This window comes from Coptis chinensis, chromosome 6 (genome assembly GCF_015680905.1).
Source record: "Coptis chinensis isolate HL-2020 chromosome 6, ASM1568090v1, whole genome shotgun sequence".
NCBI lineage: Eukaryota > Viridiplantae > Streptophyta > Magnoliopsida > Ranunculales > Ranunculaceae > Coptis > Coptis chinensis.
In genome coordinates, this window is record NC_141461.1 from 54,102,871 (window position 1) to 54,129,258 (window position 26,388).

At 37.5% G+C, this 26,388-nt stretch overlaps 1 protein-coding gene across 1 annotated transcript; it reads right to left on the minus strand.

Annotated features, from left to right (window-relative positions):
* Positions 1-14,692: 14,692 nt before the first annotated feature.
* On the minus strand, positions 14,693-18,870 carry LOC147493626 (UDP-galactose/UDP-glucose transporter 4-like). Its single transcript, XM_086566656.1, has 8 exons — positions 18,660-18,870; positions 18,374-18,461; positions 17,802-18,003; positions 17,291-17,533; positions 16,649-17,197; positions 16,214-16,342; positions 15,160-15,341; positions 14,693-14,978 (listed from the first exon to the last, which is right to left on the minus strand). Exons 1-5 carry the CDS (start codon positions 18,727-18,729, stop codon positions 17,192-17,194), a joined length of 609 nt encoding a protein of 202 aa, XP_086422782.1. The 5' UTR covers positions 18,730-18,870; the 3' UTR covers positions 14,693-14,978; positions 15,160-15,341; positions 16,214-16,342; positions 16,649-17,191.
* Between the last annotated feature and the right edge of the window lie 7,518 nt (positions 18,871-26,388).

Consider the following 26,388-nt stretch of genomic DNA (forward strand, 5'->3'; position numbering starts at 1 on the left):
CAAACCCTACAGGTTGTCTCATATAGATCTCTTCCTCCAAGTCCCCATGCAAGAAAGCAGTTTTCACATCAAGTTGCTCTAACTCCAAGTCGAAGTGAGCAACTAAACTCAATAACACACGAATGGAAGTATGTTTGACCACCGGGGAAAATACCTCATTGTAGTCGACTCCTTCCTTTTGTGAGAAACCCTTTGCTACTACTCTTGTCTTGTACCCAATACTGTCGGACTCAGGAAGGACCTCTTTCTTTCTGAACACCCATTTATTACCGATAGTCCTTTTGCCCTTTGGCAATAAAACTAGGTCCCATGTGTGATTTTTATCAAGAGACTCCATCTCTTCTTGCATAGCAACCAACCAATCTCTGTAATGAGCATCTCTAATAGCTTCCTTGAAACTATCTAGCTCATCATCTTCGATATTCAGTACATATGCCACTAAATCCACCTGACCATAGTGTTTCACCGGCTTCTCGTGCCCATACTTGTGCACTTCTTTAACTTGTCTCTTTGGCCTAGGGTCAGCCAATACAAGTTGTGGATGCTCTTGCTCTTCTTCATGTTACTGTGTAGTTCCATGATTTGGTACCACATCATGAACAAAGCAGTCATCTACTACATCAGACAACTCAAGCTCAGTGGCTTAAACTTCTATAGACTCACCATTCTGCCTAGCTCTTTCGTGCTTACTGAAAGATAACATGGAAGTCTCATCAAATGTAACATCTTTGCTGACCAGGAACTTGTGGTCTTCTAGACACCACAATATGTATCCCTTTACCCCATTTGTGAAGCCTAAGAATATGGCTTTCTTAGCTCTAGGATCTAGCTTGCTCTCCCTCACATGGTAGTAAGTAGTCGATCCAAACACTCGTAAAATATTATAATCAGCTGGGTTACCTAACCACACCTCATAAGGTGTCTTGCAATCTATAGCTAGAACGGGTGACCTATTATACAGGTAACACGCCATGGACACTGCATCTGCCCAATACTCTTTGCCTAGACTGGCATTAGACAACAAACATCTCGCTCTTTCAAGCAAGGTTCTATTAATCCTCTCTGCCATTCTATTCTGCTAAGGCGTGCCCCTAACTGTCCAGTGTCTGGTAATTCCCTATTGTGCAGAAAACTCTTGGAAAGGCCCATAGGTATACTCAATACCATTGTCAGACCGTAATGTCTTTACCTTTCTATCTGTGCGATTCTCAACCCTTGTCTTCCACTTCTTAAATGTCTCAAACACTTCATCTTTCATTTTCATCATATACACCCACACATAGCGGGTATGATCATCTATGAATGAGACATAATAATGGTTACCTCCTTTAGAAGCCACTCTGGAGGGTCCCCAAACATCTGTATGCACATAGTCAAGGATACTTGTTGTCATGTGCTTGCTTGACTTGAACTTGACTCTGCACTACTTCCCATTGACGCAATGCTCACAGAACCCCATACTTTGCTTCTTTAAGTCCTTCAAGAACCCTCGCTTGCACAACTCAGACAAACCATTTTCACTCATATGCCCTAGTCGCATATGCCACATCTTAGTGCATTCAGAATCATCACTACATGTAACCACTGCTACACATCATCTATCACCGTACTACCCATCAAAGTATACAAGGTTCCATGTCTTTGACCTTTCATAACAGTTAAAGAGCCACTGACAATCTTTAGGGCTCCACCTTCGCCTACAAACTTGTAGCCTTTGGAATCCAAGGTACCAAGAGAAATAAGGTTTTTCTTTAGCTCAGGAGCATGCCTCACATCAGTTAAAGTCCTCACTACACCATCATGCATCTTGATCCGTATAATTCCAATTCCTACCGTCTTACAAGCAACGTCATTACCCATCAAAACGGAACCACCATCAATGCTCTCATAAGAAGTAAACGACTTTCTATTCTGGCACATATGCTAGGAACATCCAGAATTAAGAATCCACCTTTCGGCCATATAGTCTTGTGTGGACACACAGAGACTCAACTCGTCCCCTTCAGAGCCTAAAGCATAATTTGCCTCAATTTTTGCCTTACCTTTCTTCTTACCATCTCTCTTGTTCTCTTTCTTTGGGTGAGGACAATTACTTATGTAATGTCCCTTTTCATCGCAATTATAGCACTTCACATGTGTCAAAGGCTTCTTTGACTTGGACCTAGACTTCTCATTGCTTGTAGAAGCCTTTTCATACGACCTGCCTCTTGCCACTAGCCCCTGACCTGCATCAATGATATTCTCTGCACGTGTCTTCTTCATCAACTCATAAGAAAGAAGAGCACTCTGAACTTCGTCAAGATCAACATCTTCTCTGTTCATAAATGTAGTCATTAGATGTTCATAGCTTTCTGGCAAGGAGAATATTAAACATGACGCTTGATCCTCATCATTCATCTTCATGCCCACATTCAAATAATCCGTTAGGCGTCGACGGAACTCACTAACGTGCTCTTGCATCATTGAACCATCCACCATCATGTACCGATAAAGACACTTCTTAAGGTACATCTTGTTTGTCATGTTCTTGGTCATATACATAGACTCTAGTTTGAGCCAAATACCGGCAGCGGTATTTTCTCCCATCACACTATACATGACCTCATTTGCAAGACATAACCGGATTGATGAACAAGCCTGAAGATCGAACTCTTCCCAATCATCATTACTCATACTTGCCGCCTTAGATTTAATTCCCTTTAAAGCCTTGTGCAAACCTTGTTGGATGAGAATGTCCTTTACTTGGACTTTCCAAATCCCAAAGTTATTCTTCCCATTAAACTTCTCTATTTCAAACCTTGTGTTTGACATCTTGGGAGCCATCTTTCAAGTTACACACAATAACCCAAAAATAATTTCACTTTGGAATTTAATCGAACACCTTATCTACACAAATTTCGAGCACTAAACTCAAAATCCTAGGTCGTAAATCTACGCTCTAATACCAATTGTTATGAATAAATAACTGTGGAAACAACGTTACCCACAACAAATGGACAATCCAACACAAGGATCGATCCTTCTCAATAGACAAGACTTCAACACCCTCCAAGTAATATCCCAACATTTCTCAATATCAAATAACAAGCATATAAAATAAAACAATTAATGTAAAAGAAGAACAAACCATAAGACGAGATATATCATGGTTCGGCAATTTGCCTACGTCCACACTGCGAGTTCCAAGCTTTACTAGATGTCCGGAGTAACAGATTACAAGTCTCTCAATTCACTCACAAAGAATGAACACTCAACTCACAAATAATTTCTCTCTTATAATCTTTCTCTTTCTTGGTTTTGGAAAAGTTAGGTTTCTACAGAAAAAACCTATATTTATACTATTTCAGAAAAACTTCCGAAATAGTGAATTTCGGGTTGAAAACGGTGGAGCGTGGGTCGCGCCCTCGGCCAAGCAAAAATGAGCGCGGGTCACCATTAAGCTCCTAGAGGTCACCAAAGGCATGAGTGCAGGGCACGCCCTTGTCAAGGCAAAAGTGAGCGCGGGTCGCGCCCTACACGTGAAAAGAGAAAAAAATACATTTTTCTCTACATTCTTGTTGGGGTTTATACCAATACCAATCGATTCCCCCACTACATAGATAACTTATATTTGAACACAATTCAACTCCAGACAAATTCTAAATATCAACTACAACCTATACTATCATGCCCAACTCGCTAAACAACTATTAACAACAGATAATAATGTAAAGCAGAATTAAACGCATACTACAATACAAAGATATACCATGGTTTGGCCAATAGTGTCTACTTCCACAAGAACTAGTTCTTTATAAAGTGGGAAGGAAGATTACAATCTCTCCTTTCAGTCTCTCACCTTACTAGATCACTATTATCTCTTTACAGGGTTGTCTCTCTGTAAAGGTTGTCTCTCAATCTTGATAGCTTTCAAGATTGGGTTTCTCTCTTTGTTCTTGTGTATTTTCGTGTGTCTTCTGGGTGTTAGGTTTGGCCAAAAACTCTAACTCTTATTGCAAACTCGTAGTCCACAAAAAATAGAATCCTTCTGAAAATAGGCTTGAGCGCGGGGTGCGCCTCGAGCAAGAACAAGCTGAGCGCAGGGCCCGCTGACATGCCTGGAGGTCGACCAACGCATGAGCGTGGAGTGTGCCTCGAGCAGAGAAAACTGAGCGCATGGCGCGCTGAAGCTCCTGGACATCGAGCAAGGCATGGGCGCATGCCGGGCCTCATTCAAGACCAAACTGAGCGCAAGGTGCACTCAGTATTCTTCATGCAGGCTGAACTTCAGTTCCTCCTCATGTGAAGGATAACTCCAACAATCTCCCCCTCCCGAATAGTGAGGGGGGCTTCCTCCATGCAATTTCCAAATCAACATGAGGAGTGTGCTGCCATTCCGACAATAGCACAACAAACATCAAACTTACCTTTCGGTAAGACTTTGGTCATCATATCCGACCCGTTCTTGTCGGTATGGATCTTCTCGATACACAAATCCTTGTCTTCGAGTACTTTTCTAATCCAATGATAACGCACATGTATGTGCTTGGATCTAGAATGAAAACTCGGATTCTTGCTCAAATGGATGGCGCTCTGACTGTCACATAGAACTACAAACTGTTTATTCTTTAGCCCTAGTTCGTCGAAGAACCTCTTCATCCATAGCAACTCTTTCCAACACTCAGTGGCTGCAATATACTCGGCTTCTGTAGTGGAGAAGGCAACACACTTTTGCAACTTTGAGTGCCAAGAAACTGATCACCCTACAAAAGTAACCAGATAACCGGAGGTGAACTTCATCGAATCAACATCACCTGCCATGTCTGCATCAGTGTAGCCTTCAAGTAAGGGCTTACTTCCACCAAAGCACAAACACGATTTGGAAGTGCCTTTAAGATATCTCAATATCCACTTAACACCTTCCTAATGCTCCTTCCTCGGATTTGACAGAAATCGGCTTGCAATGCCCACGGCAAAAGTTATATCCGGTCTTGTACACATCATTGCGTACATCAAGCTGCCCACTACGGATGCATAAGAAATCTTTTCCATCTGACTCTGCTCATGCTCACCCTTTGGACACATCTCTTTGGTCATGCAGAACTGGCCACCAAGCGAACAACTGACTGGCTTCACTTGATCCATGTTAAATCTCTTCAACACCTTCTCAATGTAGCTTTCTTGAGAAAGCCACAACTTCCCACTCTTTCTGTCATGAGTGATCCGTATCCCAAGTATCTGCTTTGCTTGACCCAAATCCTTCATCTCAAAGGACTTACTCAAGTCTTTCTTCAACTTGGATATCTTGTTGATGTTTAGGACAACTATCAACATATCATCCACATACAGCAATAGCACTATGAAATCCCCATCTGGAAATCTCTGAACAAACACACAATGATCGGAAGCAGACTTCTTGTATCCTTGCTTCACTATAAAGGAATCAAACTTTATGTACCACTGCCTCGGTGCTTGCTTTAACCCATACAAGCTCTTTATCAGCTTGCATACTAGGTGCTTCTTGCCTTTGACCTCAAACCCCTCTGGCTGGTCCATGTAGACATCTTCTTCAAGGTCTCCATAAAGAAAAACTGTCTTAACATCTAGCTGCTCAACCTCTAGGTTCATACTTGCGGTCATACCCAATACCACCTGGATAGAAGTCATCTTTACTACAGGAGAGAAAATCTCATCAAAGTCAATCCCTTTCCTTTGACCGAATCCCTTCACAACAAGGTGAGCTTTGTGCCTTGGGTGAGGATTGTTCTCCTCATGCTTGACTTTGTATATCCACTTATTCTTGAGAATTTTTCGTCCTTGCGGTTTTTCAACTAATTCATAAGTGTGATTCTTATGCAAAGAATCCATCTCATCATGCATGGCCTTCAACCACTCCTCCTTGTCTGTGCCCTCAAGTGCCTCTTGATAGTACATAGGTTCTCCACCATCCGATAGTAGCACGAACGTATGTGGTGGATACCTGGTTGAAGCTAGTCTCTCTCTGTCTGACCTCCTTGCCCCATCTGCTGGTGCCTCAGGAGGATGCACTTCTGCTTGCTCTGGTGGTGGTTCATGCATCTCATCTGCATCTTCTATACCAATAGGTTCTATCCCATCATGAGCAATAGGATTCTCATCATGAGCTCCAGGCTCATGGTTCCCTGCATTCTCAATGCCTTCTGCACGTTCCACAGTAGGAACTTCTGGTTCTGAATCAACAAGATCATTGGTGAACGCCTATATCTTCTCACCCTCCTCAAAGTCTGCTATGGTTTGGTCTTCCAGGTCCACAACATCTCGACTTCGGATTACCTTCTTGTTAATCGGATCATAGAGTTTGTAACCAAACTTTTCATGTCTATAACCCAGAAAAATGCACTGCTTGGCTTTGTCATCAAGCTTGGATCTCTTATCCTTCAGAATATGCACAAATGCCCTGCACCCAAATACCCTCAAGTATCCATAATCAACATATCTACCTGACCATACTCTCTCTGGATAGTCACTATTCAGAGACTTCGATGGCGATAGGTTGATCACATGCACGGCTGTACAATGGTCATTCTCTCTGCTATTTCATTCTGTTGCGGTGTCTGGGGAACGGTCTGCTCATGACGGATCCCATGACTCTGGCAATACTCTTCAAATGGCCCAATGTACTCACCCCTATTATCTAAGCGAATACACTTCAACAACTTCCCAGTCTCTCTTTCCACCATGCTGTGGAATTTCTCAAACACGCCAAGTATTTCATCCTTGGTCTTCAGACTATAGGCCCATATCTTTCTTGACGCATCATCAATGAAGGTCACGAAGTTTGAAGCTCCCCCATGGGACTTCACTTTTATAGGACCACATAAGTCTGTGTGCACTAGTTCAAGGACATTGTTCTTTCTATGAGATGGGAATCTTTGGAAAGACACCATGTGTTGCCTTCTTACCAAATAGTGAGTACATGTATTTAAATGTATACCTTTAATGTCTGGCAAGGCCTTTTGCTTAGCAAGAACTTCCATCCCTTTTATGCCCATGTGACACAGTCTCTTGTGCCACAATTTGGAGGAAGTTTCTTCTTCTGCCGCATTCACTTCTGCTTTACACAAACTAGCCTGTGTTTTGTAAAGAGAGCAAGTTTTCTTCCCTCTAGCTGCTACAATGGAATATCTGCTCAGTTTCCATACCCCGTTACCAAACGAGTTTACAAAGCCATCATCATCTAATTTCCCAGCCGAAATTAGGCTTAACCGTATGTCAGGGACATGTCTTACATCTTTGAGTGTCAAGGTGTAGCCGACATTGGTTTCTACATGAACATCCCCAATGCCTATAATCTTCGAGACACCACTGTTACCCATCCTCACTTCACCATATTCACCACAGCTGTAGGTAGTGAAGAATCCCCTGTGCGGTGTGACGTGATAGGATGCTCCTGTATCTATCACCCACTCTGTGTCCTGACATGAGGTACTAAAATAGCACACACCACAATTTGACACAATTCCCACTAGGTCGTCGACTAGTGCGGTAGTATCTCTGCCTGTGTTTCCGTTCCTCTGCACCATGTCTTCATGTACACAGTTATTCTTCTCATCCATCTTCAGTGTTCTGCACTCATATCTGAAGTGACCCTTGGTTGCACAATAGTAGCATTGCCTCTCTGCCTTAGGAGTTCTAGCTTCACCCCTAGATTTACTTCTGTCATCACCTCTAGAACGAGATGGTTTTCTACTTTTACCTCTCCCCCGTTTCTTTGTGAAAAGGATCTCTGAGTGAGAGGAGTTGCCTTTTGAACTCTTTCTAGTCTCCTCATTCAAAAAAGACGTGGTAGCCATCTCCATGGTAACAATTCCATCCTTGCCTGCTCCGTGTAGAGAGACTGCTAATGTCTCCTAACTTTCGGGTAGAGAGCCTAATAGAAACAAAGCCTCAACTTCATCTCCCAAATCAATCTTCATCAAATGCATCTGATTGATGGTATTCTGTAATTCGTTAAGATGCTCAGACATTGAAGAACCTTCTTGGTACTTCGTGTTGGCAAACTTCTTAACGACCAGCACTTTGTTTCCGCCCGACTTCCTCTCATAAAGGTCTTCGAGTTTCTTCCACAAGCTGAAGCCTGTAGTCTCTTAGGACACATGGTGAAAGACACTGTCGTCAATCCACTGTCGAATGTATCTAATCGCTTTTCTGTCAAGTTTTTTCCACTCAGCCTCATCAGTCTTTTGTGGTTTTACTCCCTCATTCTCAATGGGTAGTGCCAAGTCCTTACAGTATAGCAAGTCTTCCATCTTGGCTTTCCAGATGATGTAGTTCTTCCTATTCAGACTCGTCATATGAGTGTTCACAAAATGGTCCATTTCTACAAGTTATTTAAACTCAAATCTTCTCTCAGGAATTTTGTCAAACACCTTCCGACCAAGATTTAGATAACACCCTAAGCTAATCTAACCTGGCTCTGATACCACTTGTTGGGGTTTATACCAATACCAATCGATTCCCCCACTACACAGATAACTTGTATTTGAACACAATTCAACTCCAGACAAATTCTAAATATCAACTACAACCTATACTAACATGCCCAACTCGCTGAACAACTATTAACAACAAATAATAATGTAAAGTAGAATTAAACGTATACCACAACACAAAGATATATTGTGGTTCGGCCAATGGTTCCTACTTCCACGAGAGCTAGTTCTTTATAAAGTGGGAAGGGAGATTACAATCTCTCCTTTCAGTCTCTCACCTTACTAGATCACTCTTATCTCTTTACAGGGTTGTCTCTCTGTAAAGGTTGTCTCTCAATCTTGATAGCTTTCAAGATTGGCCGGGTTTCTCTCTTTGTTCTTATGTATTTTCGTGTGTCTTCTGGGTGTTAGGTTTTACCAAAAACTCTAAGGGGTCGTTTGTTTTTATTAGCCTATGAATGCTGAATGCTAAATGCTGAATGGCTCATTCTCTGAATGCTAAATGTTGATTGTTGAATTCTAAAAAACATGTTTGTTTTCTGTTAGAATAACCTGGCTCTGAAGGCTGAATATAAATCATTCGGACAATTTTACTCATGCTATCTATTTTAAACACTAACTTGATTTCTTGTTAAACAAAATATATATTATATTTGAGGAGAAGAGATGGATTATCGAAAAAAATAAATGATAAATAAATTTATTTAAAATATGTTTTCACAAATATATTTTAACGGTTTATTTTCATATTTTGTTTATTTTTAGAATATATATATGTAATTCTATTTTTAACAAAGTGGATATCATTCACCCAAAAAAATGAAAAAACCCGTGACGCCAACATCAAATTTTGAAGAACTTATTTTGAAGCCATAAAAGTCAAGGTAGGAAAGTAGATGGGTTCTTAAGATTGGATTCTTAAGAAAGGGCAAGAAGGGACTTCTTGTTTCAAGTATTAGAATTCAGCATTCAGAAGAAATTTTGGTCTTTGAATCTTTGAATGCTAAAAGTACCACTGAATGCTTAAACTACTTAAAAAAAACAAACAAGTTTTGAGCCTCTGAATGCTTAAAACTTAAGTTTAAGAGGTTCTGAATGCTGAATTCAAAAAAAACAAACAACCCCTAACTCTTATTACAAACTCACCGTCCACAAAAAATAGAATCCTTCTGAAAATAGGCTTGAGCGGGTGCGCCTCGAGCAAGAACAAGCTGAGCGCGGGGCGCGCTAACAACATGCATAGAGGTCGACCAAGGCATGAGCGCAGGGTGCGCCTCGAGGAAAGCAAACTGAGCGCATGGTGCGTTGAAGCTCCTGGATGTCGAGCAAGGCATGGGCGCATGCCGAGCCTTATGCAAGACCAAACTGAGCGCAGGGTGCGCTCAACATTCTTCATGCAGGCCAAACTTCAGTTCCTCCTCATGTGAGTGATAACTCCAACAATGGTATCAGAGCCATATATTCTGCTCTGATACCAATTGTTGTGAATAAATAACTGCAGAAACAACGATACCCACAACAAATGAATCAATCCAACACAAGGATCGATCCTTCTCAATAGACAAAACTTCAACACCCTCCAAGCAATATCCCAACACTTCTCAATATCAAATAACAAGCATATAAAGTAGAACAATTAATGTAAAAGAAGAACAAACCACAAGACGAGATATATCGTGGTTCGGCAATTTGCCTACGTCCACACTGCGAGTTCCAAGCTTTACTAGATGTCTAGAGTAACAGATTACAAGTCTCTCAATTCACTCACAAAGAATGAACACTCAACTCACAAAGAATTGCTCTCTTATAATCTCTCTCTTTCTTGGTTTTGGAAAAGTTAGGTTTCTACAGAAAAAACCTATATTTATACTCTTTCGGAAAAACTTCTGAAACAGTGAATTTCGTACTGAAAATGGTGGAGCTCGGGTCGCGCCCTACACGAGAAAGAGAAAAAAAAATACCTTTTTCTCTACAAATACAATTTACATAACCCATCCAACAAATTGCTAATCAACTAATCCATCTCAAACAAACTTAATTGAGCTTCCGTGTTATTTCACTTATAACCTAAAAAATAATATGAAGAAGAATGTGTTAGTTTATTTAATAAGTAAACTAAAAATATAATCATATAACGGCTTCTACACAGTATTAAAAAAAATACACAAACAATGTGTTAGCACACTAAGTCAATAACTACTAAACGAAAGAGATACAATCAACTATGACTGAGAATTATATTGGTCTAACATGTTTCATGTTTAATATATACACACATTGGAGCAAAAGTAATAATCAAATCCGTTTTTTTCCATTGCTGAATACTATCAATTTTATCACTATACGTAACTCAATATCCACTTCTACAAAATTTACGACATAAAAAGTTTGGTAGTAGTACACACCTGAATAAAATAGCATTTAATCGACCAGGACATTGTTGCTTCATTTTGAGGTGACAGGCTTCATTAGTTAGAAGATCATCTCAATGGGTTTCTGCTTAATATTCCCGTCAATATGGACCAAACCCTGTTGTGACAACTTACTATAAGTATCACCTGAAACCAAAAAGAAGATTATTAACATTTCAAAAATTGATATATACATATATATATACATTGATAACTTCCAATTTATAATGTTTTCAAGTTTTTGATTGCCAACAACTAGGCTTTGAAAGTATACAAGGAAGAATAAGAACATAATGAAAAAACAATTTGAAATTTGAAATTCCTATCTTCATCACCTTTACGCATTTTGTTCTTTCATGTGAATTACATAGCCTTTCATGACGGTAAACAACCTTGAGAGTTTTCTAGAGATGGAACAATTAAGCAGCTAGCCCAAGTAGAGGCAAACAACACAACATGAGCATTATGAGTCCGACTCCACTCCACACAAAGAAGTGAGTTCACAAGAGTTGACTTCGGTTCGTCCAAATGAAACTGGAAGTTATTGCACAAGACTACTTATGGCCTGATCAATAAATAATATAATACTCATGCCGAAGAAAATATTAATTATAACAGATAGAGAATTCAAGAGAACTTCTTTGTAAACATGACCAGCAAAGTACGACAATATATGCCTCAATTGTTAGATTACTTCACAATGAACATGGCATATTAGACAACACAACTATAAGTTGGTATATAATTCAGCAGAGGACCTTTTCATGCCTGAAGCAAGATCTTTGTGCATTGCAGGGACATCGTACTAACAGAAGAAGCCAATGGGCTAGCAAGGTGACTGCTAAAACAGTTGGGCTGCAAAGCAATAAGAACAACACCAATATAATTCTGGTTAACCATATTTAAAGACTATAATATTCATATCCTGCAGTCATTTTAAAGTGGCAATCTTTGGGGAGGATGAAAAGGCTCCTACGACAAAAAGACAAGTTAAAGAAAACCATACTTGACTCCCCCATCTTATATAGTAGACGGGTGACACGCGCTCCTTTTATGTGTGTAGATGGTATATGGATGATGTAGATAGATGATGGTCGTTGAACAAATAGAAACGTATCAAAACCTAATTATCCCTCAATAAGTAAATGATGAGTAGGGTATCGTTCCACTTTTAAATGTATGTTATGTGAAGGACAAGACTGGAAAAGGGGGTTTGAGGGATTAAAAACTATGATTGTAGAGATTTTAGATTCTAATGCTAAACAAAATTAAATTAACTAAACTATTGAGAATTTATAAGAGAGGGAATTCAAGATATTAGAATCCACCAATACTTTTGATCTATGACCTTCTGTTTCATGGTTGTTCTTACAAGTAGACTACAATTAGGCAATCGAAATTAAGTCTTTGATGCCTCTTGAACGAAAACATCGTTAACAATTAACTCTACTTAAGGTTGTTCCTATGTTTATGCTATTAATATCTTCTTTCCTTTTATGTAAGTTCGGGCAGCCATTCAATGTATTACCGAGAGCAACATCAAGGAGTACTTTCTAATAGGGCAACCATTCAATAAATCACCACTTAAGGCAAACACAAAGAATACTTCCCCTAGGCAGTCACTCCCTGAGCTACCCCTTCTAAGGCAACACAAAGAATATTTCCCTAACTCTAAATAACTATACTACTAGAAGAAAAGTAAAGAACACTAGCATGATATTAATATTGCAAAACATAAACCCTATTCTATACTTTCATCCCCTGGTGTGGACAATGGAACTAACAACTAAAAACATAAAGAACTAACCTGATTGAAGAACACCATGAACTAGAAGAATCATTAAACCTTAAGCATCGGCTTCATCTCCTCCCTTGAAGGAGAAGATTAGCCTTCCATAAAAAAGGAAGAACACGAAGAATGAGAAGAAGAAGAGTCGAAGAACATAAGACTAAAAAAGACTAACTTATTAAGACTCGGCTAGTTAAAACCGAATCTTTTATTATTAATCTCTCTCTCTGCCTCAAGTTCTGGAGACAAGAGTATAAGTGAATTGGCAAATTACATGAGGCACTTAGGTCCTCTATTTATAGAGGTTACAATGAATTCTAGAAGCATTCCAAACTGTCATTTGTTTCCCAATACAAATCAACTTCTTTCAGAATCCAACTTCGTCTCCAAAACTGAGAAGGAAGTGGCTACAGTGTCGTTTCATGCATCTGGACACACGATCCATGCGTCCCAGATACGAGCAATGCGTCTGGACGCACGATCCATGCGTCCCAGACCCGGAAGTCTATTTTCCCTCTTTTGCTTTATCCTTCTATCATCTTTTGTGGGCTTTGGTCCAAGCAACGAATCTTTTTGTCTTGGGCTTCCAAATAGGCTTTAAAATAGGTCCAAGTCGCATCTTTAATAGCTTCAATTCCTTGGCCTTCTCCATGATTGTCCACGAGCTTCCCATGTGATCATTAATGCTCCGAATTGCTCCGTTTTACCCTTTTTTCTCTAATATTCCACAAAACTCTCTTTTTCACCTGTAGAATCATAAAACATAACTTACAAGCACTATTAGTCCACTAAGATGGTTAAACAAGAGGCATAATCGAGAGTTAAATTGTACTTTTTGAGCACTTATCAACGGGACATTGTTTTACTGGAAAACAAATAACTCAAAAAGTCAAAAGTTATACAAGATATCTATTTGAATAACTAACGTGAGTAGGGTGGAGTGACGAAGCAAAAGCAAATAAAGATTGAAAATCACCATGATTCTACAAGGGTTTGCTTAAATCACGAAAAACTAAGAGAAACTTCTGAAAATTCAATGAATAGTGTAATAAACCAATAATATTGACATTTAAATGATATTACCAAATTAGCTTTCCCATATAAACATAACTATCATAATAGACTCCTTGTAAATAAAAGAAAAAGTTACGTCATACTGGATTTCTAGTTGTCAACAAATTGAATGGTCTATGATTTAGGTTTTCTTCTTTTATGTCATTAATCATTAATTCTTTAGCAAATAAAGGCTGTGTGTACTCATGTAAATGGGCACCTTATCCTCTATTACTAGGAATGTTTGGGTCAACCTGACATTTCATGTTTCACGTCTAAGTTTGTTGTGTTTGTTTATGACTAGAATTACTCGCACTCCCAAAATTATACATTAGTTAGCAGTTTAAAGAAACAAGCATATTTCTTGAAAAGCACATACATAGCTAAACTATGCATGCTTAAGAAGAAGAAGAAAAACATACAAACATACAAACAAATAAACCCTACACTCATATATATTAGAAAACTAAAAAATTGTGTGGTTTAGTACAAGGGTACAACATTTAACCAACTATAACATAAATCAGCTTACATCTGCACTGTGATCCAGTAAAATCTTAACAACATCTTCCTTATGAAGAGTTGCAACCACTTGTAGTGGTGCTCCATAGTCAGTTTGAGCATTCACATCAACACCTCTGAAAAGTAATAAGTGTACAAATTCAATGCCCCCTGCAGGAAGGCAAACTAATGAGAACCAAAGCATCACTACACCATTTTTTCTGTTTTGGAACGGACAAAAACCATTCCTGAAGAGATTTGGAACGGGTGGTGTGTTCCTGTTTTATAATTTGGAACGGATGCACTCCATTACAAAGTTGTTCTAGGATACTTTCCAACCGTTCCAAATGAAAACCAGGGAACACCTTAGATCTGTTCCAAATGAAAATTTTGGAACACTCCATATCTGTTCCAAATCAATTACAGGAACCAAAAAAAAAATATTGGTACTGAGCTTTCAAATTGCACCTAAAACTTGAAAACCTGTGTTTCAAAATCTGCAAGTACCATTAGCAAATAAGACAGACCACTGTGGACAAAAAGTTACAAGACCCAAACATCAACACATAAAGCCCAACCACACTGACTTATTTTTATGCACAACTTACATAAAAAGTATCTTACTACTTATAACACAAGTTACGATACAAAAGTCAAAATGGTTCACTATTGGGAGCGATCCACTTTTCAGCCTTCCAAGTTCCATTTGATCCAGATCACTCCATCTTCTACGACAACTTGAAAATGTAAGCTCCCAATATATCCACCAATATCCTGGCACACAACACACGAATATATGACACACTCGTTACAAACTTAAAAATATTGTAGAAACAATTCAGATATTCAATATACAAACTAAAGCATATATAGAAAAAATGATAATGCAAAGGCATCATAGCTCAAGTAATACAATTTCAAGTTACCACGATATAAGTGGATTTGTAGTTAATACCTTGCTATTTCCAGCAGGTTTAGCTTTGATAGAGATGTACCAAGTTGAGTTGGTCTAAGATGTTGAGCTACTGATCTCACCACCTTGATGTGATCAACTTTCAGCGCCTTTTTCATCAATAGGCAAATCAGTTTAGCTGAATATAGTAGTGTTGAAATCGAACGATGAAAATTTGCATTCACCTGAAACATCGTGATAAAAATAAACAGTGAGAAATACATGCAATTAAGACTCCTCTTCTATGTATCATGACGCAACACACTACACCATAACAAGCTAAATACTAATAATCTAAGGTATAGTGGATTGAGCTTAACAGTAAAGAAGGACTAGGGATTCTCACCTTTGCATCAAAACCCAAATGGAAAACATTAAAACAAATATATTGAATAAGCATTTGTCATGAAAGGGCAACTATGCCCTATTATGGAAGTACTAAACACATGTATAAAACAGAAACCTTTCTATCCAACCTTTTCCTTTGAAAAAAAAAAAAAAAAAGCCTAAGACATGCTGATCAACCATTAAACTTTCAGTCTGAACTCTAATAGGCGCTCATTAATCATAAACACCTCGAGCAATCATTCCTAAGTTGAATCCCCCTCCCTCTCTCTAATTTCTTTTTCCCTATTTTATATTTTTTTTAGCCACAACCTGAAACCTGGAGAAGCAGCAATGGATAACTCAAAATTTGAGAACCTTAAGAATTTGGAAAATATTGGGAGAGAGGTTTCTGGCAATGAGGTCCTCACTCACTTGCCTGCCTAATTGGCTGGCACTATTTGTATCTATGATAAATTTAAATAAAAGTAACTTATCAGAAAAAAAAAAAAAAAAAAAAAAAAAAAAAAAAAAAAAAAAAAAGTGATGCATATATATGAGATGTGATCTTGATTATTTCACTTATAGTTTCTTATTTTGAGATAATTGATTTCAAGTAACTTGATATTTTTTGGTAGCTTGAAGTTATTTAATGAAGTTCTTGGGGCACATTTATACTTTATATAGTTTTAACTTTAAATTTGAGTTGAGAAACAGGTTTTACTCAACTCACCTCCAATATTTATGAGAAAGCATTGTGTTGCTCTTTGAAACCGGACTCCAAGAATGTCTACTAGCAGCCATACTGTCATGCATTGCTGATCGTAATAGAATAGGTATACGAGTTCAGCTCTGCTTCTTCCTGCTAGGAAAAATTAAGAACATTCACAAAAAGAAAAAACTCGAGAAACTTGGGTTTAAAAATTCTGAAAATTGGACTGTGAATGCTAAAGTTTTAAGGCCCTTCTGTGCCCACCACCCACAAAGAGACACACAAATATATACACGCAGAGACAACATGGCATTTTCCTCGCTATTTAACCAAATAAAACATCGGATTCAAGTTTTCAACATTGTTTATATGCCTAAAACTCTAAGAAACTCAATCCAACAAAGACAACGACACGGAAACTAGAGATGCCAAATCAAGCTTGACTACCCAATTTACCTGTACCATCCGCTTGAACACCTTAAGCGCTGCATACCCATCCCCTTTATGAGTGTAACTAGCAATCATAGTCGTCCACGACATGTCATTCTTGACACGTATCATTTCAAAAACTGTGCAAGCCTCACTCATGGCAGCACTACATGTAGCATACATATCCATCAATGCATTTTGAACATACATATTACCATCCACACCATTCTTAACAGCCAAACCATGAACCATACTCCCACACAAAACAACTCCCATGCCTCTACAAGCTTTCAAAACACTTGAAACAGTAAATGCATTAAGTTGTACATCTTCCTTTTTCACATCACAAAACATTGTCCATGCTTGAGTGTTACGACCACCTGTTGTGTTCCACTTATCATGCTTGTCCATGCAACAACGTCACGTTCAGGAATTTTGTCAAACAATTAGCAAGCAGCCCAAACTCGTCATTACCTGATAACATGAATTCCATGCTATGAAGAACTCCTTTGTGGCAAGCATGGGTGGAATCAAGAAAGACAGACCAACAACCGTTGAACAGAACAACATCTACATCTGCATGAGAAATAAAGAGTTAAATAAGAACTCACATTTTCCATGGGTCCTTCTCACACTAAAATTGCATATAAATGAAGACACGTGTATCACCTGTGTTGTCTCAGGATTCACCATGAAAATTGCTTCTTGCAAATTTCCCAGGAAAGAGTCCGCGATCAAAGCACCCAATACAATAATAACACCGAGCACACTGAAATTTGGGGAGGTTTGAGCATCTGCCAGAGTGAATAGGACCAAACCCAACACAAGGAGCATAGCTGCCACATATTCGTGGGGTTGGTATTTCTGTCTCAGACCCGGGATGAAGGCTCCCATGACCATTATTGGTAAAACCTAGATTAACCACACCATCAAGAAAAGAAAAACTTAGAAAGGATTTTTCAGTGAAAATTCAATGTAACAAGAACTCAGTTATATAACTTGGGCCATATATAACAGTTTCCAAGAATTTTTCATATAAAATTTCTTATAAGAAATACTATATTTTATATTGGGATTACATTTGCATTTAAGGTTACAGTTATTCATAGTTCTTAAAATTGACCAATAGGCCGATGCTGTGATTTACAAAACACTATGATTAATTGCATATATGATTTACCTTTGTGGACTTGAACATGAGCTGAGCGAGATAGTTAAGGAAAGCCAAAGACCCTTTAGTGAGGCCATGTGAACCCATACGAACGACAGACAGTTTCAAATAAGTCTTCCAAGGATTAACCATTTGCTTGACTGTGAAACCTTGGAAGTGAATAAGTATCAAATAAACAAATCCCTGGACGAATGTGAAGTATCGTCTGTAGCTGACAAAACAACAAAACACCCAATCTCATCAGAAAATCATTCAATGCAACAATAATACACAAGTTATAGCCAATTAACAAAGATGGACCGACAAACCTAAAATAAAATAAAAAACTTAAAATGAATTACAGATGGTAGAGCTTTAATCTTAAAATGAATTACAGAAAGTTTACAGATGGTAAAGCATAAAAATCATAGAAGTATTCTAATATAATTCTAATTATATGTTAAACAATCCTAAACCTTCCAACCTTAACGACTAAAGCCATATCTAGACACAATCACAAGCAGTTATAATGTAGTTAACTAACATGAATCTCAGAGCATCAAATCCACCTAAAAAATGGAAACATTACTATCTAGACATACCAAGTTACCAAGTTGATTGCCCATAGCAACCATTTGGACTCTAGGAGCTCTGAAGTAGGACGCGAGAACGCAATGCATGCACCGATCGCTGCATTTGAGAAAGACAAATGGCCATTTTAATCCATTGAGAGGTGAGACTAAACAATCCAAGTTTGAAGAATTCACTTTTTACAAGCTGAATTCAATTAGAACATGGGAACAAAATGAATGTGAACATCGTTGCATTTCAAACAACCCTAAAAGATCCAAACAGTGTTAGAACATATAACAAAACTACAATACTCACAGATAGCAAACTTAGACAGGTAAATATGCAAAGAGCAAATGCAAATGCAGATAATCGCCATTCTCATCATTATGGATCAGTTTTGACACCCACTTCGTATTCCATAGTTCAGATTCATGATACAAAGATCATCGAAACACTTCAATTAATAAATGAAGCTAACAAAATTGAAATCTATAAAACATTAAATCAACTAACAGCAAAAATTAAACAAAAAAATGTGGAATTTCACTAGAAAACAATGCAAATTCACAATTTTAACTGCATGAAAAAGAATAAAAATAAGATGATTTTGGAGCTAGCAAACGCATAAGAATAGAGTGAGTTAGAACAAGAAGAAGAAAAGAATGAGAAATTGCAGAAAAAGAGGGAGAGAGGTTTCTTATACCAAAACAATCTGTACGACGAAGCTCAATGGCGGAGAAGCTGAAAGAGAAATAAGGGGCTTCCTCTCTTCTTTCTCGATCTATTTTATATAGTTGGGTTGAATGACACAAATACCCCTTATGTGGGGAGAAGCTGGAACAATATGTTAGTCTGGAACACCTCGTAGTCGTTCCAAAACAAGAACGCCCAATAGTCCGCTCCAGATCAGTTTTGCCACTGTTTCTGATAGACAAAAATGGTGTAATGCATAGAGAAAGAAAAAACCCAACAGCGAAAATAGCAGTAATTTGAAAACCCCCAATTTAAAATCTAAACAATTAGAAAATCGTAACAATGTTTAAAACCCGAAACAATAATCAAACCAGAAAACGTGACTACTAGATAATGATAGAGAGAAACCAAAAACCGTTATTCTTTCGCTTTCTCTCGAAATCAACAGAAAAATATTCTTCTTTTTAGGAAAACCATGTTAAAAAGACAGTGGTTATCTGAGGGATGGAAGATTAAGAAAACAAAAAGTGTTCGAAGATACTAGAGAGAGATTGAGTAGGAGGAAGAAGCATAGCCGCTGTCCAGGAGTATTCTTGAGCAAAACCCTTGCGAGAAAAAAAATAATGGGTCGTGACTTTTTGTTTTAGTTGACCCGGCCTTATTTTTGTATTCGAGGACTCTTGGCTGAGTTCCAAAAAATTTAAACGAACACAATGACGGTTCAGAATTATATCAACTAACGGTTTCGCCACACACGTCATAAATTATTTTGACACCCCTCGTGATCATCACAAATTGGACAAAAAGTACTTTGGTTTATTATATTGCAAACTTGACTGTTTTAGGAAATCCGTCATAAAATTATCATATTTTCTTGACGCCTGTGTTAAACACGACATAATGTTGCAACAACCGTCATAAAATCATAATATTTTCTTGACGCTTGTATCATACATGACATAATAATGCAACAGCCGTCATAAAAATATCACTAAGACACCTATCTTGACGGTTTTCAACAAAGTCGTCAAGATAGATAAATAACAAGCGTCATAATATGTCTTTTTTTTAGTAGTCGGGGCTGGTCTGTTCTTGGATAATGGGGCTGCTTTGTTCTTCAATGGTGGTGGATTTATCTTCGATGGTTGGGCTGGTTTGTTTTTCAACTGTGGGGCTGGTCTATTCTTGGATAGTAGGGCTGCTTTGTTCTTCAATAGTGGTGCTCGTTTGCTATGGACATCCTTGCCTATGGGGGACTTACTTTGCAGTGCAGAGGAACGTCGCACCCTTTTCGCAGGGGCTTGTTGGGACTCATCTTCACTGCTATGCTCGTGTTCCTCTTTGTTCTCTTCTTCTTCTCCAATATCTTCTTCCACAGGACTAAGTTTGAGTTTTCTCTTCGAATATCTTCTTAAATATGTTTTGCCTCCCCTGGGACCATGAAGAAGGAAATTCTGGGTGGCCTACATGATCACTTGAAATGACATAATATTTCCCAAATATAAATTAGAACTAACAAACTAAATTGCCCATCTGTTAAAGAGACAACTTTGGCAAGAAAACTCTAAACCATGAAAATTATACCATTACTGTCTCCCAGGCTATGACATGATATTCCGTGATGATATTGTATGACTGACTAGGATCGTTCCTCTCCCGCTATCATAATAAGCACATAAACATATAGGAAAATTGTCAATAATATACTAAAATATTGTACAAGCAGTAATGACCTCATAAATACAAACCTTCAAAGCATCTCTGACCACGACTTTCTCCCTAACCTCATGGGGAATACGTAAGGGAGTGACAACTTGTAGTTTCTTCAAGTCACTCAACTTTTTCTCCCACGTACTACCCCGTTAACTTTTTCCGGGAACTTTCACCCACCCTATGAACCATGGGAAGTTGTTTGGTTCTAACCTTGTCGCTTCTAAAGACGGCACATGGAGGAATATCCATAGGGTGAATGCTAGGAAACAACCATGGAGGGTGCCAGTATACGGGTGGCCAGCCTTATACTCATTATGTTTACCAATGGCGTCATATAGCGACTCCAACTTCTGCTTAAGTAGCTCATACGCAAGATATCCCCAAGGAAAACTATCAAACTTGTTCAAATTGTCAGCAATGTCAACCCATATGACATCGACTCCTTTCGACTCGGTTGGTAAGAGAAAAGCTCCAAGCACGTATAGCCTATTGAGGCAATGGATATCATCAGCCATATTTGCATCAAGTAATGCATTTGCCTTCGCCTCCTCCCTAGCTCGCATAATATCTGTTAGTCAAATTTGACCACGTACGGAACCACGAGTGCCCATAAAATATCTCTTTCTGAAATCACTGATGTTTGATCTTGGGCTTCATGCTGTAATACCATTCCGGTGGAGAGTCTGTGGAAAGCCCGGTGAGTAGTGCCACATCGGATATCTTGAAACTTAAGAATTTGTCTCCAATTTGGTAAGTGACGGGAGCTATTCTTTTTTTCAGAACCTCTACAACTAGTTGGGGGTCGGTAAAATGAGTGTAGGATGTGATATTTGGATTCGTAGCGTTCGCATTTCCAACGACACTCCACAGAAACCCAAACAGAGATGACTTAAACCTTTCCTTTTCCTCGGCATCAAACACTGAGAACAGCTTCTCTCGAAGCATTTTTGGACAGCAACGGGAAGTTATCTTTGTGGCTGGCCCAGCAGTAGCTTGGGGCCACTTCTTCTTACCACTAATCAGAACATAACAAGCCAATGTGTAAGCATACTAATACCCTTTAATCATAACCACATATATTCTACATATTTCATAACAACTAAGACAGTTATTGCCATTTGAAGTTGCACTTTAATATCATAACAGTGCAATCCGGCAGTGACTAAATAATATCAGACGGAAACAAAAGAAAATATTCTCAACAAATATAACTTACCAAACTATTGGTTATGCAATAAATAAATATTAGGGTCAATATTATTGGATTACTTAAATCCAACTTAAGTACTATAATAATACTGACCAATTTCATATGTATATAAGAAACATACATTTTAGGGTTTCTCATGATATACAGGAATCTGAATAAATATGTGGACGACAAAATTGACGACGAAATTTGGTCACAGTGATATGCAATGCCTGAAATGAGGGGGAGATATTGTCAGATTATGGATAGGAGAAGAGGAAGTAGAAGTTGAGGTAAAACTAAGAGGGCTCCCATCCCAGTTCCCAAACGTGTTTCCCCCGAAAACTGAATGTAACTGATTTGGTACACTGGGACCTATTACAAATAAATTGTTGTCACGGTCGACGTTAGCCATGTGTCGTAATCAAAATCGACTGATACACATAACACATATAAGACATCATATAAGGCCTTAAAGACAATATATATGGCATGGAATAACGAAATAGAAGAACCATTATTCTTTTCACTAAACAGATAGGTAACCATTTTTAACACAGAAACGCTTGATGTGTTAGATATAAGGTTACACATAACTATTTTAACATTTTTTATCGGGTGGTACTTGGAATGTGATTTGCCCATTTGGTCAATGAAGAGACGGCAAGTGATTCCCCACGTCGGCCCAGGGATTTGCCCATTTGGTTAATGAAATGCAGTTGATACATATTTATTCATAAAACTATCAAATGCAGTTGATAGATATTTATTCATAAAACTATATGTATTCATTCTATGACAACACATTAATTTAGTCGAAATAAATAACAGACACAGGAATTAGTAGTTAAATTGAGTTGTGGCGAAGTCGGACTTGAATGGCAAACAAAGTGAAGGCCACTTGTTGGGATTTGATATTCTGATAGAACTTTCCTGTCTATGAAGTCGTACCATATGATCATGTTGTTCCAACTGAAAACAATGGCAATGTCGGTTGAGAGTAGATCTACGGATTTTAAGGACGCCATGACCGACATGCCATACTGTTTGAAGTGCATAGTATTGCCTGGAATTGGTGCATTGTTTGCAATGCTGGATGCAAAGGATATCGTGGATTCCCATTTCTTTTCTGTATTATAAATGGAAACGAGAAATGATCCCGTTTTCTACGCTTGCTTATTTATGAAGTGGAGTACGTTTGACAATCACTTCATACATTTCCAGGGGAATGTCATATCCTTTGTTGTTGTTGTTGGTGTCACTTTTTGAAGAGGATGTCGCCTTTGTATGTTTCTGGTTTCAGCTGGTATTTAATCGATTTCCAAGGAAGTTTTCATGACATGCTTTACTATGTTTCAGGTTTTATAACTATTGAATGGTGTCTCCATGAGAAGGTTTGAACTTACCAAATAAGTTGGATAACTGCATTTGAACTTGAATATACCCATTTAGCGAAATAAAAAACAATTTGATATATTTGAAATTTAAATCTAACCGCTTAATGAGCACAAAAAAAGATTTTCTATTTGGACCTATTAAGGTTAACTATAATGGCTTATCATTTTGTTATTTTTTCATAGAATGGACATGTACATTTCGTCTAACTCTGATTTCAATCTAACCACTTACTTTATGAACAAAAAATTCTTTTTCTAAATTGACCCAAGAGGGGAACTAGTAATGTCATATAGCCTAGTTATATTGTCATAGAATACTATTATTGGTTATTACTCGAACGGTAATCTGATGCAGACACTTGGTTAATGGGGACTTTGCCAGAACTTTGTTTATCAAGTGAGCGAAGTGAACGTTCTGGGCCGAGGGGGGTTATGTGGCCAAAAAAATGATTTGGTTGGTTTCTGTCTGTCCTCATTTTTTTTTTCTCTCTCTCTCCACGCCCTCCTCCCTCTCCAATTCTCCATCTCCAACCCTTCATCTCCAGTTCTCTGATTCTCTGCTCATGCCCCCACTACTATGTAGTATACTAGTTATGTCTTAGGTTATTATTTTTAACCCTTATTATTTTTATTTTCTCTGTTGAATTTAAAGTGGATTTCACTTGTCACCTAAAATTTAACTGCCACCATTTGATGGAGTTTTAAATCTTATTTTATCATCTAGGATTAAGACACATGCACTCATTTGTACACATCCCCAACTCGGCTAGGTTAGTACTTCTTAATCAAACATCTAAGGGTAAATCAGCGATAGCATGGTAAACAAGATGTCTGTCCTCAGGAAGAACTAACCTTAAATTATAATAAACGGGAAATCAGAAACTTGACGCAACTGCATCGAACTAACGGAAAATCATAAACTAGATGCAATTGCGTCGAATTAACCTCAAAGAATATTTAACGGTAAATCGGAAATTGGAAGCAAGTGCATCAAAATAATAATTAACGAAAAATTGGAAACTGAATGCAAATACATTGAACTAACCCAAAAAAAAAAGAATAATTTAATGGGAAATCAAAAATTGGGTGCAAATGCATTGAACTAACCTCGAAGAACAAGTAACAAAATATAAAAAACTGGATGCAATTGCATTCAACTACCCTCAAATAATAATAAACAACGGAAAATCAGAAACTGGATGCAACTGCATAGAATTAAACTCAAATAATAGTTAATGGGAAATCGGAAATTGTATGCAAATGCATCGAACTAACTTCAAAGAATATTTAACGGAAATTGAAACTGAAAGCAAATGTATCCAACTAACTAACCTCAAAAAATAATTAACGGTAAATCAGAAACTACATGCAAATGCATTGAACTAACCTCAAATAGAATAATTTAATGGGAAATAAAAAATTGTGTGCCAAATGCATTGAACTGACTTCAAAGAACAAGTAACAAAATATCGAAAACTGGATGTAAATGCATTGAACTACCCTCAAATAATAATAAACAACGGAAAATCGGAAACTGGACGCAACTGCATAGAACTAACCTCAAATAATAATTAACTGGAAATTGGAAGTTGTATGCAAATACATCGAACTAACCTCAAAGAATATTTAAAGGGAAATTGGAAACTGGAAGCAAATGTATACAACTAACTAACCTAAAAAAATAGCTAACGGGAAATCAAAAATTGCATGCAAATGCATTGAACTAACCTCAAAAATAATTAACGAGAAATTGAAAACTGGATGCAACTGCATTGAACTCATCTCAAATAATAATTAATGAGAAATCGGAAAGTGGATATAACTCCATTGAACTAACCTCAAAGAATAATTAACAGAAAATAGGAAACTGAATGCAAATGCGTTGAACTAACGTCAAAGAATAGTTAATGGGAAATCAAAAACTAGATGCAAATACATTGAACTAACATCAAAACGTAGTTGTATTATATGTAGTGGAAATATCTCGACAAGTCTAGTTTTGCAAATGATGTTTATCGTATCTCTTTTTGTATGATTGGGAATGTTATTCAAGTAGCGTAGCTTCAATATGATCTTCGCCTCATTGGGCATTATCACAAATTAAAACTTCAATCAAAATTCCATTATTAAGCAACAAAAAGAAGTTGAAGGGTATTATCAAGAGTGTATTCTTTCTTTTTATGGAGAGTGAGGTTTTCATGTTGCAAGAAATTTAGATAACTGATCAATCACTACAAGAAAAAAAGCTTTATATCACTGTTAAAAACAATCACAAAAAGTCTTTTGTCACTGTTTTTTTTTTTCCCAAAACCGTGACGGAGTGAGAGTCATTTATTTTTTTTCCAAAACCGTCACAAATATTTGTTCCAGACTAGCCTCTCTCTACCATAAAAAATGGTAACAACTGCTCAAAAACCGTCACAACAAATCATATCATTTGTGACGGTTTTAAATAAACGGTTATGGATTCATCCTTTTTAACGGTCATAAAAAGTACCATTAGTTATGACGGTTTGGATAAAACAGTGATATGTATATATTATTAATTTTTTATTAAAAAAAGAAAAAAAAAATGTGAATATATATAAAAACCCCCAAAATTAGGGACCTGTAATAAACTACACACCTGAATAAACTACATATCTAAATATGATCCATTAAATTTCAAGTAACACTCATATATATTGCTAATTTCATTGAAACATTCCAATCCCATTAGATAACCAATATATATTTGTACTTAATCGTAAAACGTAATGAAATAAATAACACATTTCCAATCTAATTCATATAAATATAATCAGCCTTATCCAAATCCAAATCCAAATCCAAATGAAAAAAAATAACCTAATCTCACAAAAGTCGGTCACCCACATATATATGTTCAACCTTATAGTTCATCTTAAGCCTTGAGGATAGTTCATAATGCATTCTTGGATGAACATAACAAAATCCATTCAAACTTCATTTATCTCTTTATCGGTGAAAGCCTTTTTATGGCTAAGATTTTTTAGCTGGAATATAAGAAACAACAAGTTTAATATTTTGCAAA